Source organism: Aspergillus glaucus (assembly GCF_001890805.1).
Source record: "Aspergillus glaucus CBS 516.65 unplaced genomic scaffold ASPGLscaffold_16, whole genome shotgun sequence".
Classification (NCBI taxonomy): Eukaryota; Fungi; Ascomycota; class Eurotiomycetes; order Eurotiales; family Aspergillaceae; genus Aspergillus; species Aspergillus glaucus.
Window position 1 is genome coordinate 547,482 of NW_019170468.1, and position 18,776 is coordinate 566,257.

At 50.5% G+C, this 18,776-nt stretch overlaps 6 protein-coding genes across 6 annotated transcripts; 2 read left to right on the forward strand and 4 right to left on the reverse strand.

Moving 5' to 3' along the window:
* Positions 1 to 89: 89 nt before the first annotated feature.
* On the reverse strand, positions 90 to 701 carry aspf34 (cell wall protein PhiA; the record flags this gene model as incomplete). Its single annotated transcript, XM_022544835.1, has 2 exons — positions 90 to 349; positions 410 to 701. 2 exons carry the CDS (start codon positions 699 to 701, stop codon positions 90 to 92), a joined length of 552 nt encoding a protein of 183 aa, XP_022398930.1.
* A 1,816-nt stretch (positions 702 to 2,517) lies between these two features.
* Positions 2,518 to 3,190, forward strand: ASPGLDRAFT_581541 (uncharacterized protein). The gene has a single exon (XM_022548301.1). The coding sequence runs from the start codon at positions 2,687 to 2,689 to the stop codon at positions 3,077 to 3,079; it is 393 nt and encodes a 130-aa protein (XP_022398931.1). The 5' UTR covers positions 2,518 to 2,686; the 3' UTR covers positions 3,080 to 3,190.
* A 1,986-nt stretch (positions 3,191 to 5,176) lies between these two features.
* On the reverse strand, positions 5,177 to 8,568 carry kgd1 (alpha-ketoglutarate dehydrogenase KGD1; the record flags this gene model as incomplete). Its single annotated transcript, XM_022543675.1, has 4 exons — positions 5,177 to 5,715; positions 5,765 to 6,138; positions 6,195 to 8,239; positions 8,341 to 8,568. 4 exons carry the CDS (start codon positions 8,566 to 8,568, stop codon positions 5,177 to 5,179), a joined length of 3,186 nt encoding a protein of 1,061 aa, XP_022398932.1.
* Positions 8,569 to 9,222: 654 nt separating this feature from the next.
* ASPGLDRAFT_49645 (uncharacterized protein) lies at positions 9,223 to 12,939 on the reverse strand. Its single transcript, XM_022547148.1, has one exon. It carries the CDS (start codon positions 12,645 to 12,647, stop codon positions 9,456 to 9,458), a length of 3,192 nt encoding a protein of 1,063 aa, XP_022398933.1. The 5' UTR covers positions 12,648 to 12,939; the 3' UTR covers positions 9,223 to 9,455.
* Positions 12,940 to 13,383: 444 nt separating this feature from the next.
* On the reverse strand, positions 13,384 to 15,942 carry ASPGLDRAFT_130809 (uncharacterized protein; the record flags this gene model as incomplete). Its single annotated transcript, XM_022540990.1, has 1 exon — positions 13,384 to 15,942. One exon carries the CDS (start codon positions 15,940 to 15,942, stop codon positions 13,384 to 13,386), a length of 2,559 nt encoding a protein of 852 aa, XP_022398934.1.
* Positions 15,943 to 17,207: 1,265 nt separating this feature from the next.
* psf3 (DNA replication protein PSF3) lies at positions 17,208 to 18,050 on the forward strand (the record flags this gene model as incomplete). The annotated part of the gene is made up of 6 exons (XM_022541013.1): positions 17,208 to 17,249; positions 17,302 to 17,370; positions 17,438 to 17,496; positions 17,543 to 17,732; positions 17,803 to 17,914; positions 17,977 to 18,050. The coding sequence occupies 6 exons, from the start codon at positions 17,208 to 17,210 to the stop codon at positions 18,048 to 18,050; spliced, it is 546 nt and encodes a 181-aa protein (XP_022398935.1).
* Positions 18,051 to 18,776: the final 726 nt, after the last annotated feature.

Here is an 18,776-nt window from a genome sequence, read left to right on the forward strand (position 1 = left end):
TAAGCTCAACAAAAAACAAAATGCTAATTATTTACTCAATATAACTCAAGTACAAACATGTCCCCAAAATAAATCAATCCAACAACCGCTTACTCAGTGTACTTGCAAGCGTTAGGGTTGGTGCTCTCCAGAACACGAGCAGCAATGCCAACACAGTCCTTGTTACCAGCGGGGTTGTTAACGCCAGTCGAAGCCCAGATGCTGTAGGCCCCGTCGATGCTGTTGGGGCAAGCGATCGGGCTGCTGCCGTCGAACTGGAGGTAGTTCTGCTCACTGATGGACCAGCCCTTCTGCTCGGCGTTCTTGGGGGGCTGCTGGGCGCCGGTGGTGTAGCCGATCTTGCCCTGGCCTGTACATTTTGTTAGCACGCATTCATCAGAAATCAAAAAGGATGGTGGTATTGACATACCCATGCCGGAGCGGTCAACGTAGAACTCCTGGGGAGTGGCAGACTGGTCGTAGAGGAAGAGAGCACTGTCCTTGATGTAGAAGGTAGCGGTCTGGCCGTCCTCGGGACGAGCGCAGCTGGCGTTCTGGGAGGTGAGGCCAGCGAAGAGGCTACCCTTGGCAGCGTTGAAGCCGCTGTTCTGCACGCCGCTGCCGGAGTGGATGGCGAGGACACCGAAGGGCTTTCCCTCGGCAGGAGCGGCAGAGACGGTGGCGGCGGCCGAGGCGGCGAGGATGAGGTTCTTGAGCTGCATTTTGAAGGTTGTTTGGAAGAGAGGTTTGAAAATATAGAATTTGTTTGTAGAGGATTGGAGTTGCTGTTGATGATGGTGTTGATTTCGATGGGGGATACCGGCCTTATATACTTTCGATCGAGCTACCGGGCATCCTATGTACAAATTAGGGAATCATGAAGCTAACCACTATCGTATGCTATAATTAGCTATAATTAACCCAGGGTCCCGTTATGGACCCACAATGGAAGGCGGTAGAAACACCTCTAACCGGTTAGGTCTGCACCATAAAGGGTAAATTTATAGCGCCCTATGGAGTAGCTATCCCCGTTGAGAAATTATCAGAAGTACCCCATACTCAAATCGATGTGATGGCCTGACGATCCCGGGCTGTGGTGAGACATTGTCTTGACTCGCGGCGGTCTACCGTTGGCTCCGTTCGAGATATCTCCAGGGTTGTGCCGAGGTACTTCCGTAGTGCATCGGAGCAATCAGGTACTAACGGTGGCTGTGCGTATGTAGTTCAGAATAGGGTACAGGGTAATTGAGACGAAGATCGGTTGTAATGGATAAATCATGGATGCGGGCTAGTCCGACTGAATATTGAGACATCGAAAGAGCCCTGTAGGGAATACATACTGGCAATACAGAGGTCAAAGGAATAGGGGGCCCGATGATATCACGGCTTCCAGATCTCGATTGTCTACGGAGCTACCCCGAAACATCGGAATGCCTGTCGGAACAGTGATAATTCACGCTCTATCGAACTGACAACATGCCGGGCAATACAGGTTCCGTTGACCGTTGTCGCCTCGCGTTGGCAGCCTTCGCATGACCATATGTTTTAAGTCTATATTCAATAGTCGCATGCATTGGCCAGTCCTAGTATGAGTAATTTTAACTTTCAGGAAGTATGAGGCTGAATAGCCTGTGAGGTCCAATGCCGGTCTTTTTTTTTTTTTTTTTTTTTGGATCTATTCATCCTTTATCCCTGTCTGAAGATCCCTCTTCAACCGGGGAAGAGTGGCGCCCGTCCATTTAGAAAAGGACTTCGGACTTGAAACTTTTGTTCGGACACTGTTGCCGGCACAATATACCGTATTCAATCAGGCAATGCATGCTTGTGGAACCAATATCGACTGTGTTGTCAAGTTGTCACGTTGTCTCTCAGGAATTGTTGAGCATAGTATAATCAATTCTCGGCCACAGGATCAGAGACACATGTACGGAGTACAGGTAATAGAAAACTTCTATTCTTGTACAGTGCGACAATTGCCATTCATCTCCGCCTGATCCAGAACCAGCCCGGCAATAACGGCTCATATTGATGTCGGCGAATAAACTCCCAGTGAGACACCAAGCGGCGCTGCTTCACGAAGCAGCCAAAGATGACGAAGTAAATTGAAGACAATAACATAGACAACATACACCGCCAGTTACGCATATCGTGTGGCAAAAAGAAGAAGAAAAAGAGGAAGAAGCGCCATGCATAATAAGGTAGTTGGTTGTTGATATAGCTAATACACAATCCTCGAGGTACATAAAGATTTAGCGGCATACTGCCACAGTAACTGAAATGAAGCCTGAAGAACAGATGTGATGGAGGTATCCGTCTGGAGGAATTGATATTTGCAATTTGGTTGGTCTTTTCAAACTGGCTATCAGCTTTTGTATGCTAGACTACTGAAGCCAGAGAAAGAGATACGTAATGAACTACACTTCAATTCCCGAAGAGAACGACCATAGTTGGTGTTGTGAATAAGCTAAGCATACCCTCGCTTTTCCTAAAGTGACCATTGGCGTTCTGTAAAGGTTATGCTATTGCCACCCGGTGCTGTACGATAACAGCGTGCTTCCATATCACAACGGGATTCTCCTCTTCATACATGTCGAGTATCTTGACCAATTCTGCTTGGCGCAGGGTCTTCCGGCATTTTGACTCAATTACCAGTGCTGAATTTAAACCAGGGGCTCGGGATCCGCTATTCCCGGTGCACGATTGAAGAATGTTGGGCTGTACGAGAGCAGCCTCCATGGTCAAACTCCAGGATCCACGCCTTTGGCACGTCTTCAGACACAGGATCTACCAGAACGACGCAATTTTCACAGAGGGTAGGCCTTCTCTGGCAAAGATAAAGGACCCTTCATCGTGGCCATTTGTAAGGGCCATACAAGTCCCCTGGTTTAGGCGACATATACATGCCGCGGCCAATTTGGATACCCTTTTTATTCTTATCCAGGGTGGTGGTGTTAGCACAGGCGTGTCCCTTTGCCTAGTCTTTGATGTAGCTGCCAGTATCTACGGAACCTGGTATTTCAAAGGATTGGGAGGTCAGCTTACCCCATCGACAAATTCTATAACCGACCAGGGCCATGTTCTTGTTGTGCTATACCAATAAAGGACCTTAATGTCGGGGTGGAGAAATGTGACAAAGGACACAATGGAGGTTTTGGCGTCGGTCGATGGTAGTCTAAAGTCCTAACAGATGGCTTGTGAACGTCCTGTGGTTTGAACCATCAACTTTGCTTTCCGGAATCCACACATTTGGTGTCTTTAGAGGTCTTTATGCCGGTTACTAGCCCCTATGCATGATTCCGGTTTTTGATGAACGCCAGACAACCTATGTAGACATTCTTGTGTAATCTAAACCGAGCCCATGTCGGTCTTCTGGGTTCAATTGGATATACAATGCACATTGAACGGCATCACAAATTATCTTGACCATGTAAATATATTTCCTGATAGAAGTGTTAGCATAATCCAAGTTATATGTATCCTGATAGTAACATACCTTTTTCGTCTTCTCGCACCCGATCCTGGGGTCCAATAGGCCTCCAAACCCACCAGACAAGGTTCTGGCGGTATGATCATTTACCGTTTCTCTCTGGGATTTGATAAAAGCTGAATGTCCCTCTACTGGAGAATGACATGCTCGACACCGGATAGTGGTCAAGTTTGTCACAGAAATACTCTATTTACAAGAAGTAAACGGCTTTCTGAGGGACCATTTCTGCGTCTTGGTTCATGGTACAGGTGAATCAACCCGTCTTTAAATTCGATACCCCTCTGGGTTATATTTTTGTATCCATACCGAGCCCTGGTACGAATGCATGTTTACAAATCATGTCGCTTTTCCACAGTAGACAAGCCATTCTTCATAGCGGCCATTGGCTGGTTGTCATCGCTCCGTACTAATCTCCCAGTTTGGGTGAGAGGTATGCGCCTTATCCGGTCTGCGTGTTCAAACTTATTGGAGTTGATTATTTCTCTGGTTGCAAGTCGGTATTGTGTGTGAAGCTAGCAAGGTTGGCCTACCTCTGATACAATTCTGTGCCTGATGACTGACAGTGCGTAGATCGAATGATGCGAGTTCGAGCGAGGAGTGGAAAGGGGAGAGAGATGAGAATAGGAGGCCCGATAAATGGCCTATTTTTAGGCTGAAAAGCGTTCAAATGGAGACATCCTGGGTATTTCTGAAAAGGGCGATTGGTCGGTGTGAAAGAATAAGGCAGATATCTGGTTGGTTTCTCAGATTGGCTTGAGCTTTTCATGCATACATACTTCTTCATGCTAATTGTGCATAGCATCATTGATACAAGTCTGCAAAACTGCCTTATCAGCTGAGAATTTGATGGGGAGAGTTGGAAATGACATGTGTACAGCCAAAAATATACAAAAGAAATCAAACCAGCAACACCGGTTCATACACCATGCAAGAATCCCTCCTCTCAATCCTAACCTCCGAGCCCTGGACATACGACCTAGCCCATACCGTAATCCTAGACTTTGAACCCGATGGAACAGGACGAATACCTCCCCTTCCTTCCTATCTTTTTATATCAGTATATAAACAGCTAAACAAAACAGACGTACTACTGCAAAGAAGCCCACCTATGGATAACCTCTGAAATCACCTGGAAACCGACCACCACAGACATGGACACTCTCAACAAGACAACAATCAACACAACACCATCCCACAACCCATCCCCCAGCCCTATAACTGATACGTGGACAAGGCGTGTAGATGCATTACTATGGCTGTTTGTCTCGATTCGAGCTAATATTCAATTCAAGTACTCCCCAGGTTCAAGCCTCGAGTTCTAGTCTTGGATAACCCTATACAATCCCAACCAGCAAGTCTCGTAGGTAACCTACCGTTGTAGGCACACTAAATTGACCACATTATTCTACAATACGCACCATCTAGGTAGTCAGGTCAGACATCACCAAGACATACACCAAGACATACTCACGTCATACACATGCAACAAAAAGAAACAAAGAAAAGGATAACAAAAGTAGTCGACGCTAGCCTAGCTCCCACAAAAAAAGGTGTTTAAGATGTAGTAATCAGACAAATGTACTATAATATAACCTCTCAATTGCCTCCTCCACCATACCCAACGGATAAGAAAATAGAAAAGAAAAGAGAAATATGAAAAGGGAAATTGAAATGAAATGAAATGACAGAGATAGTGTTATTATGTTACATTTACTCGCCCTTCAGACGGTCCTGGTGGATGGAGAATGCATCCTCGAGGAATTCCTGCTCTTCCTTGATGTGCACGGACTTGAGACCGGTGGCAACCGATGCGCTAGGGGCACGACCGGCGTAGAGGACGTGCCGGCGGTTGTGGTGCTCGGTAGCGTTGAGCAGAGTCTCGATACGGGGCTGGGTGAAGCACCAGGCACCGGCGTTCAGAGGCTCCTCCTGAGCCCAGACGATGTTCTGGGCGTTGGGGTAGCTGTCGAGGTTCTCCTTGAGCTGAGCCCAGGGGAAGGGGTGCAGCTGCTCGATACGGGTGATGGCGGTGTTGCGGATGTTGTTGGCTTCACGGTGCTTGATCAGGGTGGCGTACACCTGACCAGAGCAGAGAATCACACGCTCGATCTTCTCGGGCTCGTCAATGGCGGTGCCGTGAGCGGGGTCGGGGATGATCCACTGGAAGTGAGAGTCGCCAGAGAACTCGGAGAGCTCAGAGCGAGCAATGGGGTGACGCAGGAGCGACTTGGAGAAGAACATGATCAAAGCTATTAACGTTAGCAAGTACACTTTATGAGATCAGGAGATAAAACATACGCTTGCGGAACTGGCGGTGGATCTGGCGACGGAGCATGTGGAACATGTTAGCAGGGCTGGTCATGTAGACAATCTGCATGTTGCAGTCCTGGTGTTGGCGGTCAAGTCTGTCCTGAGAAGGGTACACGCGGGGCTCCTCGTTACAAAGCTGCAACCAACGCTCCATTCTGCCCGAAGAGTGCTCGGGACCCTGGCCATCGTAACCGTGAGGCAGCGAAAGAACAAGACCGGAACGCTGCAGCCACTTGGATTCACCGGCAGCAATGAACTGGTCAATGATACACTGAGCGTTGTTGGCAAAGTCACCGAATTGAGCCTCCCACATGACGAAAGCGTTAGGCGAGGTCAAAGAGTAACCGTATTCGAAACCAAGGCTGCAAAAGTTAGATTCAGAAATAATTGGAGGGGGGGAGAATAAAGGGAAACTCACGCTCCGAATTCACTCAGGGAAGAGTTGGAGATGACAAAGCTACCCTGCTTGTCACTAATGTGCTGCAAAGGAGTGTAGGTAGCCTCAGTAGCCTGGTCGTGCAAGACAGCGTGACGCTGAGAGAAGGTACCACGCTCAACATCCTGACCGGAAACACGGACGTGGTAACCCTCGTCAACAAGGGAACCGAAAGCAAGAGCCTCAGCAGTGGCCCAGTCAATGCCCTGGCCCTCTTCAACAACCTTCTGGCGGTTGGACAAGATACGCTTGAGGTTGCGGTGGAGAGTGAAGCTCTCCGGTCCATCGCTAATGGTTCTAGCGATATGCTTCAAGAGCTCGGGCTCAACGGCGGTGTCAAGGTGAGGCAGAACCTCGGTGGCCAGCTCCTTGGGGGTCTTGAAGCCGTTCCAGGCGGAGGTGAGCCATTCCTTGCTAGTGGGCTGGTAGTCCTTGCTGCGGTCGAAGCTGTCGTTGAGCATTCCCCAGACCCACTTCTTGTGCTCGTCAATGTCCTCCTTGGTGAAGCTGCCCTCGGCAATCAACTTCTCGACGTACTTGTCGATCTGGCTCTTCTGCTCGGCAACGCGCTTGTACATCAAGGGCTGGGTGAATGAAGGCTGGTCGGTCTCGTTGTGACCCTGCTTACGGTAGCAAACAATGTCAATAATGACATCGCGCTTGAACTCGGCACGCCAGTCAGCGGCAACCTGGCAAATGTAGTTGACGGCCTCGACGTCGTCACCGTTCACGTGGAAGACGGGGGCGTCGATCGACTTGGCGATGTCCGAGCAGTAGGGGGTGGAACGAGCGAAACGGGGGTCAGTGGTGAAACCGATCTGATTGTTCACGACAATGTGAATGGTACCACCGGTCGAGTAGGCGGGGAGGGAGTGGAAGCCCATGGTCTCGTAAACAACACCCTGAGCAGCGAAAGCAGCGTCACCGTGCAGCAGAACACCCATGGCGCTGTTGAACTCGGTCTCGTCGTTATTGTAGTGCTGGATGGAGCGGGTCTTTCCGAGCACGACGGGGTCCTCAGCTTCCAAATGAGAGGGGTTGGCGACCAGGGAGAGCTGGACGCGCTTGCCGGAGGGCGTGGGACGCTCGAAGTTCATACCCAAGTGGTACTTGACGTCACCAGAGCCCTCGTCAGAGGGTTCGGTCGAACCGGCGAATTCACTGAAGATCGACTCGTTGGGCTTACGGACGACGTTGGAAAGGATGTTGAGACGACCACGGTGAGGCATACCGATGACAATGTCCTTGATACCGTAGTCAACGCTACGGTCAATCAGGGCCTTCATACCGGGAACGAGAGATTCACAACCCTCAAGACCGAAACGCTTGTCGTTGGGGAACTTGGTGGCCAGGAAGGACTCGAAGCTGTGCGACCAGATCAAACGGTCAAGGATGCGGCGCTTGTCATCCACGGCGTACTGGTAGCGCTGGGGAACCTCGAAGCGGTCGCGGATCCAGTCGCAGGGCTTGCGGTCGGGAATGTGGATGTACTCGACACCGTAGGAGCCACAGTAGATATGCTCGCAGGTAGCGACGATCTCACGCAGGGTCATCTTCTTGCGATCGGGGGTAGAGAAGCGGGGCAAAATACCAGGTCCAAGAGTGAACTCCTGGTCGAGGTCACGCTCAGTGAAACCGTAGTGGTCGAGCTCGAGCTCCTTGGGCTTGCTGTAACCGAAAGCCTCAGCCTCACCACGGATACCAAGAGGGTCGATCTTGGCCTTGTGGTGACCACGTGCCTGGTAAGCGCGAACCAGAAGCTGAACCTTCAAGTGGTTAGTGACTTCAGGGCTGCCGCTCAAGCCCAAGCCCTCACCAGGCATTTGTTGGGGCACACCACCCGTCGGTGTCGGGACGAGAGTCGGCGGGGGCTGGAAAGCCTGGGAGACGGGCATGTTGCCGTTCTCCATGTTCTTGAAGTAGGTCTGCCACGAGATATGAACGCTGGATGGATCATTCTTCCATGCCACGTACATCTCATCGATATAGTTGGCGGTGTTGCCGGACAGGAAGGAATCATTGGGGTCCTATTTGCGGCACCAGTCAGTCGAATTCCATATTTTCTTCAATATATCTTTTCCCCCCAATCGACAAATCGCAATAAATCCCAGGCAAGGTAAATGCTCACCACGCCCTTTTCCAATTCCTCTGCAGAAGCAGCATACTGTCTCCGGCCATAACCACCAGCCAAACGGTCCACAACAGCGAGAGGCCTCCTGGTCGCAACACCGAATTTCGAACCGTTAGAATTCCGAGCAACATTCGAGGCAAGAGAGAAGGATCTCCGGCAGGATGAGCAGGTCGAGCCGCGCGACAAGCTGCCGCTGGCCGCCTTTACGGCTGTGGTCCGGAGCATTGTGCGGGATTTTTTTTCCGTCACGCGCGGGAGCGTGAAATTGATTGAGGGGAGAGGGGAGAGCGAAGAGCTGGCGGTAGCTCAGCTGTGGAATATCAATAAGAAAGATAAAGAGAATGTCTATTCAACTAGTAAAATTAGTTGGCTGGCTGGCTGGCTGGCTGAGGTCCATAGTGTCCCGATGATGTATTATTTGCTGCACGGAGAAAAGGAAGACGGGACGTACGGATGACAAGAAAACACACAGGTGTCGACTAGAACTGCCGTAGCACCTGCACTCCAACGGGACTCATCAGAGAGCAGAACTCTCTAGTTGTTAAAAAGGGTAGTAGTGGTGAGAAACCGGAGGTTCAGAGAGGGAGAAGGAGAGAGAGAGAGAGAGGAAGAGATGAAACCGGCTCAATACAGCCAGAGACTCTCAGTGTCTTTGCCGAGATCGACGGCTATGACGGCTGTGGCTGAAAGCCTGCACTAGCCACATCCTGACTCAGCCGGATACCGAGCCGGTTGTGTCGAGTCCTTACGCACGTTTTACGAATCCCACCGGCTGTGTCACCCACTGACCACAGGGCCGGGATTACAATACCGTACGCTGCACCGCCACAGGCCGGTTATGCGAATTTCCCGCCACGGGTTTTTGCGGATGGGCACGTGGCCAATCATTGCGGGAGGATATATGTATTAGACACTATGCTATATACAGCCGGGCTTGATCAATTCACAGTAGTGTGTTAGATAGAAGGCAAGATGAAAAGAAACAAAAAGAAAGATGCGCTGAATGTCAAAACCAAATATACAAATGAACTCATTAGGTCGTAGAATAGGCATCGCGGTAGATATAGACGGGTATACATATACTCCATAGATCAAAATATAAAATACCAAATTTACACCGGGCTGGCTGTCGACGATCCGTTCCGTTCGAGTTCCCGAACTGGGGATCCAGTCGCACTGCCGTTTCCGGGCCAGATGACATCGGCTGGGATCGTCGGGATAGTCGGGCTTGCATCGGAAAGCGCGGTGAAACTACCCCGGTTCGATGAGGAATGCGGCTGGTGAGCAAACGGGGGTGGACTGGCACTGCTGCTGCGGAGACTGCCATTACTTCCACCCCAGGCTCCCCGGCGGAGTCTCATCAGTGCGCTGAGTGACATCTCGTCATCCAGATTGCCCAAATCAACCAATTGCGCCAACCCGGGACTCGACATGGACGTGTTCGAATGGCCCGGGGCATGTGCCGCTGTCAACGAGATAACCGAATTGCGCGTGCTTCGCTCACTCCGCTCAGTGATGGGGGTCAAACTGGGTTCCCGGAATTTACCCCGGCTGCTGAAACTCCGCGATATACCTTCCACCCCACGTGGGCCAAAGTATCCACCATTGGTGAGCTCCAACTCGCTATTCCCGTGGGAATGTGCATAAAAGCCAAATTCTTGACCATAGAACCCATCGTCATCGTTCTCCAACGCTTCTGCATTGGCCGCCGCAATAATGGGGTCATCGTATAGGGCATCGCAGTCGTCGTAGTCAAAATCTTCAAGAACTTCTTCTGAGCCGAATGGCTCGATGGCCTGGCTCAAGCGACTGTTATCTGATATCAGTCCCGAGTGAGACTCTACTGTTTGTGCTGTCTGAGCCGCGCTCTCTTGGTCCATAGATCGATCACTCATGCTGTCTGTTCGTTCAAATCGGTCATTACCAGTTGCTGCTTTGGTCAGGGCATTGTGCAATGCCTCAAGGTTGTGTTCGGAGAGTACTCCGCCATGGACCTTAGCAGACCCGGCATCCCGTGCTCGTTCAGAAAGAGAACCAAAAGTCTTGAGCCCTACTCGATAATTGCTGGCCATACTAGGTGCATGTCCCAGTGCCCCTGTGTGACCTGCCAGGTTTCCAGTAAATTCCTCTTCTTCAGATGAAGAATCCTCGAGTCGTGTTGCCTGTTGCTCTCCGCTGATTTCAGGGGCCGCTTTCTTCTTGCGGTCATATAGGTGACTCGTCTCATCATCGAAGATCGATTCGTCGAACTTCTCACCCTCATCACCAACATCCGCATCGAGATCACCAAATTCTCCATCATCAAAGTATAGATCGTCATCGTCCTCCAATACTTGTGATGTGCCAGGGTTCATTCCAAGGGGTACCGGGGCTGGTCCAGTCGAAGGCGCTCCTGCGTTCATCTGCTGCTGTGGTATATTTATATCATTGTTCCCTGGTGTAGTGTTTTCGTAGAGAGACGGAGAGTGGGAAGGATTCTGCAGCAGCTCAGCAGGAACTGGAGCTCCCTGCATGGGAAGAGTAGCCTGGTTCGGGATAGCAGGACTAGCCGGGCTGCCAATAATCGGAGACAGCCCGGGAGAGAGCCAAGATTTGTTCATCATCATAGTTCCAGACCCAGAGACAAGTTCATCTTCATCGGCATCCGTATTGACACCAGGGATCTTCTCTTCGAGACCATCCATGTCATCCAAAAGGTCTTCATCGAAATCTTCATCGCTATATTCCTCGTCGTCAGTTCCATATTTGGCCCTGCGCTCTGCTTCTTTCTCCTTATGTTTCTCTTCCAAAAGCTTTTCCTGGACCGAAGATTCCATGCCAGTCATATCAAAACTGAATCTTGACGCGTTGCTCTTCAAGTGCCGTGGTAGCCCCGATGGCTGCTGCGGCATTTCGACCACAGTATCCTCTTCTTCGCGAACCGGTGGAAGTTCGCCCTTCTTAACGGATTCGGGCGCAGGTTCGGGATCTAGCACAGCTTGCTCCTGAGGTTGTTGTGGCGGTGGCTGCGGAGGCTGTTGCTGTTCTTGTTGCTGTTCAGCTGGTTGCCCCTCATCACGTTCAGGAATCTTTGACGGCAAATTCCTTGCAAACACAGGGAGCGAATGTTCATTGTCCTGATGGGCTGGGTTCATCAACAAGGGCGACTGCAGATATCCTTTGTTTTCAACCTGCAATGCATTTTTGTCTTCCTCAAAATGCTCCTTGAATGCAGGAGGGTGCTCATTGTGTCTGGTCTTCTGCTCGCTCGTCTGGTTCGACTGTTCAGTTACATGTCCATTCTGGGGCGGATCATTTGCACCAGCCGCATCCTGCGCAAGGATCGGCGCAGTAGATATATTCCGACGCGGCCGTGGTGCAGAAAAATCATGCACAATATTCCCACGGATTCTAGGGTCATAGTCATCCGGAATTGCAGGAACGAGATTTGGAACGCCGATTTTCGTGTCATCGGCCCGGGAACTAGCCATCCGAGAAGACCGCGATGACCGTCTCCGCGCCAGAAGCGACATAGGATTCAGGAGATGAAGCATCGCCTTCCCCGACTTATGATGATGCTCCGACGACCCATCCCGATCTGCATGTCGACGACTATTCGACCTGTCCAATTTGCTCTCTTTATGCGAAAGCATTGATTTTTCCGCAGGGGAAACATCTGGTGAAGCCTTAAACTGAGCATTGGACCGCGACGAACCCGATACAGCTGTCCCCGGCGCTGAAGTAGGCGGCTGTTTCTGACTATCGCTCGACGACGTATTGCCTTTCCCAAACGAAAGCCGAAATGGCGAATTCTGTTTCGACGAGGACGAGTCGCTTTCACCGAATTCCGCACGCGGGCCTGGACACGATAGCTGCGAGTTGCTCGAATGCACAGTGAGCACCGACGCCGCTCTCTCCCGCTCCTCGGGGCTCGAATGAGGTCGGGTCTGTTTCTCGAGCGACGACGATGGCACGGTGAGGTTGGTTGCTGATGGCGACAGCACCCTGGAACTACCCGAGGGAGCGACCACATTCAACTTATCTGCCTGTACCTGACCCTGATCCCAATGGTTATTCTCCTCCGAAGCCCGTTGGGCCGTTTGCGACCCGGATCCGTCAGATTCGCCAAGGCCCATCGACAAGTCCGGCGTATTCGGTATAACCGGGAGCTGGGGAGGATTCTCGTCCACATTGTTCTTCGAGGAGGGGGAGGAAGCGGGCTGTTGCGGTTGTTGTTGCTGCTGCTGCTGCTGCTGCGGCACCGGCGACGCACTCGACCGGCGATGATCCCGTCGCCAGTAGGAGAAAACGGTAGAGGGGGGCATGGTCGCCGATTAATTGTGCGCGCGCGAGGACACTTCCAGGATAGGATGAGTCCGTCGTCGCTAATGTTTATTTGTTTATGAGTGAAAAGCTTGCATGACGTCCTGTGTTCTTTTTTCTGCTGTCAACCCGATGGTTGGTTCTGCCGTGGGGCTCTCGCTGGATGGTACCAGGTCTCGGAGAAAATGAAATACCAAGGGAATAATTAACCAATGAGGACCAAAATAGCAGTCACTTGTTTAAGATGTCGGAGCCGATGGGATAATCGTGGAAATTGTAAGTAGGAGTAAAACCAGGACGGAGGAGAATACCTGAGCGAAGAGGAGAGCTAGCGACGACCGCCGCTGGAATGTTCTTTCCTAATCAGGCGCCGCAAGCGAACCATCCAAAACGCGTGGCCGTCGCAGAACCAGAGAATTTTGTCTTATTTGGACCAATTGTTAGGGATATGATGTTTTCGTTGCTGCCCGATGTCACTTAGGGTTGGTTTTGAGATTGTCAAGTCAGAATGGAAATCTTGATATGTATTATGCATGACCTTGTGCCGCTATATATTTCTTCTGAACAAAAACATCTTTTGTACAATAATAGATGGATTATAAATTCCTGTCCAAGGACATCACGAATAATAGAGCCCAATGCCCCGATATTCTATGCTAGACAAACATGCATCATCACCACATTACAACATTCACTCCAAACCAATGCTCGAAGACATCAAAAAAGATATAAAAAACCCTACATAACGCTCTGCCGCCAGCGATCAATCATCTCTCGCTGTGGCAAGTCAGTCGTCGACGCCCCAATCGTCGCATGATGCGGTGCACCAGATCCCATGCAGTTGCGGTAAGCCATATTGGGATGCGCCATCCCGTTCCCATACGCATGCTGCATCGGGTACCCGACATGCTGCGGATGTCCATAGTTCGGTGGCATTTGCTGCAGGGACATGCGAGAACCGGCATAGGCGTGCTGTGCATATGGCGGAGTGGTGTGGTGACTGGTGGACGACTGTCGTTGAGCAGTGACCGGACGCATGAGGGAAATACTTCCCATGCTTCTTCTGTTCCGGGAAACGTTGGCGTAGCGACCAGATTGCGGCTTTTTTGTGTCCTGCTGTCGTAGGCGAGCCCGTATTTGTGCCAAAGTTTCTTCTCCGGGTGCCTCCCCATCTTCTTTTTCGTCCTCTTTAAGGTGGTTGATTTCTGCAAAGATCTCGCTTGCGAAATCACTGTTTCCAGCCGTGCTGTTCCGGTTCTTCGCTCTTAGACGCTTGAGGCGCTGGGCCAGGGTTTCTTCCTCGTCACCACTTTCGGGACCAGCATTGTTGAGGGCATCGGGAAGGTAACCCGTGCTAGCTTGCTGTGACAGACTCGGTGATTGATCCGGTTGCTCACCCCGTAATCGGGCGCGACGCCTGCTAAGGGGTTCGTCTTCTTCCAGCTGTTTCTTTTCCAGAAGACCCAGCGGCCGCGGTTCGGTGGGTATGTATGGCTTCTCGGGGTATAGCATTCCAAGAGGCACGTCTTCATCATCATGGTCGTTTCCACCGTTGTGAGCATCGTGATGGTCCAAGGCGATGGTAGCAGGCCTTTGTCGTCGGTGCTCACTCTGTACCTGGGCAACTGCGTCAAGCTGAAGTAAAGTTGAACGCAACCCCACACGGTCAGCGGCCGGGCGGGTTCGGTGCTTGAGCTCATGCTTTCGCACTTCCAATTCTGCCATCAAGGTATTTGGAGCACCCATGTAGTCACGGATATCCTCCTCGCTGTGATCCAATCCAACGCTATCACGTTCTTGTTCATGCGCGGCATCATTTTGTAAGGCCGTATTCTCATGCGCCTCTGCCACTTCGACTTCTGTTGGTTGGGACAAGTGGCCTTGAGACAAATGGCCTGTAGAAGTGTTGGGGCGGTCATCGGGGCTGGAAGATCTCTTATGAAATCGGAACAAGCCACGGGAGCTGCGCTTTTTCTTCTGTTCTGTCAGGTTTTGAGACGGCATTCTCCGGTGCAATGTTTTAGGAACTCGAGGACTCGGGTCTGGATGAATGGGTGCTGTAACTGGAGCATGTACAGAATCGTCAAGCATCCGGTCCAGAGTAGCAACGGGTGATGATTGCGTTGTGTCTGTTCCGCGCGGTGTAGCGAAGCGGTCAGAGAGTCCTGGTGTGGATCGTCTTTGACCCAGAAAAACAGAGCTCAGACGATGAGTGCGCCGTGTTTCCCGTTGAGGGACTGACTTGTCGGACAAGCGTGGAGGTAGCTTAAGCGTCGCAGGAACCGGTGCCGGATAGTAGACCATACTCTCTGCCCGGTACGGCTTGGACCGTTTCGCCATAGGGGGTCTTGCCAAAGAAGCTTGGCGCTCGATACCTTGGCCCTTGTCCTGGGGAACATAATGCACCCCATCGAAATCCGAAAACAAAATTCTGGCTTGTTGATATGTATCGCCGGAGGCAGCGCTAGATGGACGTTCGATATCGTAAAGCGCGGGATAGTACTGGTTGTCGTACTGGATAGCAGCTGGCGGTTGTAGAATCACTGGAACGCCCTGCGTTTGATCATGAAACGGCTGTCCCTCATATCCATCCTCAGTCAACAGCGTCAACTGAGAAGATGGCATACGAGTAGCAGAACGAACGGAGCCACGGGGTGATTGAAGGTTAATGGCCGAGTTGGCGACCGAGGCAGTCGAGCTGCGCCGCTTCTGTTCCAAATCCATCCTACGAATCTCACTTGCAATATCCGATGAGCCAGCGCTCATTTGTTCTGCACTCCTTTCCAACCGCTCGACATTTCCCACGTAAGCACCTTGTAACGACTGAAGATCTGGAGTCGGATGGCTGAGCGGCACGGGTTTATCACTGGCGGGGGATCGCAGAGGTGGTTCATCAGGAGAAACGTTACACGACGCTGATCGAGACTGAATCTGGCTTTCATTCGGGCCTGCGGCAGCAGTGGTGGTCGCCGTGTCAATGGGCGGAGGACCCCGGCGGGAACTATTGGATTTTGGCTCGATAGTAGGTTCCTCATAGTCATCGTCCTCTTCAACCATGTCGTAGCTCGCGGAACTTATTGAGCGAATCATCGAAACCAAATCCCCGACACTAATATCATCCGCTGCTCTGGCTGGTTCAAGATGATGGCCAGCTCCGAGACTATCTGCGTCGGACGACAATTGTTGAAACCCATGACGTTGTTGCGACAGCACCGGCGAAGAACTGCGAGAGGCATCGGAATCGGAGGCATTCGAAGCCACTTCGGGATCATCCTGCGATACAGCATTGTAAGTCATCTTGAGGGCGTATGCAGATGGACGATTTCAATGTTGTGAAGTCGACTGCTGTTGTCCATTCAAGCCAGACTGGGGGCCAAGACAGATTAGATAGCTCTCTGAAACCAAGCCGCGCGCAGGAGAAAAGAGGGGAGGGCCAAGGGATCCGTAAAGGATCCGCAAGGAAAATAAATCTCACTGAATTCAAAGGAATGAAGGGAAAATATCAAGGAAAGAAGGCAAACGGCAGGGCATAAAGGAAAAATAAAACAGGAGGAAAAAAGCAAGAAACAAGAAGCGTTGGAGAGACATCCGGAGTAATCCCGTATTGTAATTGTGACAGCTATATTTGGACTTGATCCAGTCGATTTTAGTCCAGCATATTATTAGTTACATCCTCGCCTGACAGCAAGTGCGCTAGATCAATACTACATGGCTGAACAGTCAACATTCAAATCTCCGCGGGGATCGAGTCCACGCATTTGCGATTGTAAAGCCTCTCAATGCCAGTTCTGTACTTGTAATCCTGCTGCTGAGAGACCCTGTATCGACCATACCAAAAATACCAACACTCGATCTAGTGGGGACGTGCACTAAACCATTTTTGGGATGGTGTATCCTTGTAGTCTAACCGGAGAGTAACAATGCATGGACTAAATAGTAGAGTGTAACCATATAGGAAGCTTCAATGTCCATCCGGACTGCAATGCATCACCTAGTGCCAAAGGCCCTGGAAGAAAGAATCGGAGATCCATGCTAGACCCTGACAGGCTGATTGCGTTGTAGTCGAGAGCTAAGCCGTTCCAGGTATTATGGCAGAGAACTCTCCTGTAAAGGCCTCTTGGAGCGTCAGCTTTTACAAGGCTTTCGTTCGCTTGGTAGTCCCCCGCAGTTGTTCTCGCCCGGTCCTCAACTTCCCGCTGAATGAAGTATTTTAGGTCTAGGGACCATAAAATCAAAGCAAAGGCTGCGTTGTCATATGCGGCAATTCGAGCAAAGAGGGGTCTGAGTTGGATGAGGCAGAATGTGGTGAATATAGTAATTGATCAAGTAGAGAACCTAGATCACCTTAATTCAGAAAAACTAAGTTAAGTTCGCTTGGCACTTCTTTGTAGTATGTACTGGACGTAGTAACTGTGGAAGAACGCTGTTTGTCGCCGCCAAGAACCATATCGGGAAAGCACACGGTTTCACGTGACACTGTCGAATATGGTACGCGCTGGCAAAGACAACTCGCGTCTTACGAAGGAGAACCATAAAGCAGCAATCCCAACAAGATAAGCAAGATGTCATATTACGATGTGGATTCTATTCTAACAGACGCTCAGGTAAGCAATTTTTGAATTCTGAATCGGTATATCATGAGCTAACCTCTTCCAGAAACTGCCCTGCACATTTGAGCTCGAAGTCCCCGGGCTTGGCATACTCGAGGGCAATCCGGGAGAAGATGTATGCTGCAGAAAATGATCATCCACTACGCATTCTCGACTGCAATAACTGACATGACGTCCGTCAGATAAAAGCGGGGACACGAATTGACCTCCCATTATGGCTAGGAGAAATGCTTTCCATCGGGTATGTGACACCACCTTGTGTCGTTTCCGTCTAACTTGTATGCCAGAGCACGGCTGGGAACGTCTCGATTGGTCAGCCTTGATCTGCCACCTGCATTATCGGAGCGAGTGATGAATGCGCTGAAGGCTGACCCTCGGACCGTTGATTTGCGGGCTTTGGCGCCGCATTTTTACAACTTGAGTGAGCGAATCCTCGAGTTGTTTGAGGAAGAGGAGATGGTGGACGTATTGAGTAATGTGTGTTTTTATTTTATTTTATTTTTTCCTCCCGTTTTCATTCTAATATGACAATGCTAACTGAGAACAGACATTCCGAAAGCGGGCTGCAGAGATTGCTGATCATGCACATAATCCTCGAGGGGGGGCCATGGGGGACGGCGTCGAGTTCTTACGTGGTCTTGATGAAACAGAACGTCAACGTATGTCTAATGCATCCCCATTGCACAATCTCGTTCACTGACATGCTGTACTACACGCATAGTGTTCCGCATTGCCCACGACAGCGCCAAGCAGATGCGCATTTGGTCCGGAGAGTCAAAAAAGCCAAAGACCTGAGGTTATGAGATTTGCATGATGAATTGATGAGCGGGAGCGGTGCTTCTTCATTTGGCGTATATTGGTTGCGGATTATTTATCGTTAGGGATTAGTTACATTTGTTTGCAGTGAACTTTGAAATGGTATGCATCGGAGATGCCGTCAACTGTACAGCGTATCGCCACGCGTAGCACCAATATTGAGACTCGGGAGCTTTTTCTCAATGCTTTTGCATGATCTGATCCTGGTTCTAGTACAGGGATAGCCTCTGCTAGGCGAGTTTATGCAAATATATCTCAACTGGATCTTAGAATTGCAGACCAATTGCAATGCGGAGGCTTTCCTGTGGCCCGAATGGGTCTAAAATTCTCAAGTCATGATGAAACAGTGGACCCTGTGTGGGCTAATAGGGTTGCGAGGGGTTTCCCGAACCGTTCGATATCCCCATATCACCCACCACAGAGTGCTCGAATGTATATTTGTGCTTTTATAGCCGCGGCAGAGAATAGTAGGGATAAGTATACATAATGGTGCTATATCAACGACAATACACCCCTATCCAACCGGAAACCCGGAACCTCACCCATCGAACCGTGGAAGCGCCAGCCCCAGAGTCCAGTTCCATGAGTAGTCAGTACCCAACCAATGGGTCTGGTGGATACATTGTCTCATTCTGAACTTTTCAATCAACACTGATTATTCTACAGTTTAGATGTTCTAATACTATATCACCCGATTGGGCGTTG

Excerpts from the sequence above, each read along its gene's own strand:
- ASPGLDRAFT_581541 (XM_022548301.1), top strand. The coding sequence starts at position 2,687 with ATGTTGGGCTGTACGAGAGCAGCCTCCATGGTCAAACTCCAGGATCCA.
- ASPGLDRAFT_49645 (XM_022547148.1), bottom strand. The coding sequence starts at position 12,647 with ATGCCCCCCTCTACCGTTTTCTCCTACTGGCGACGGGATCATCGCCGG.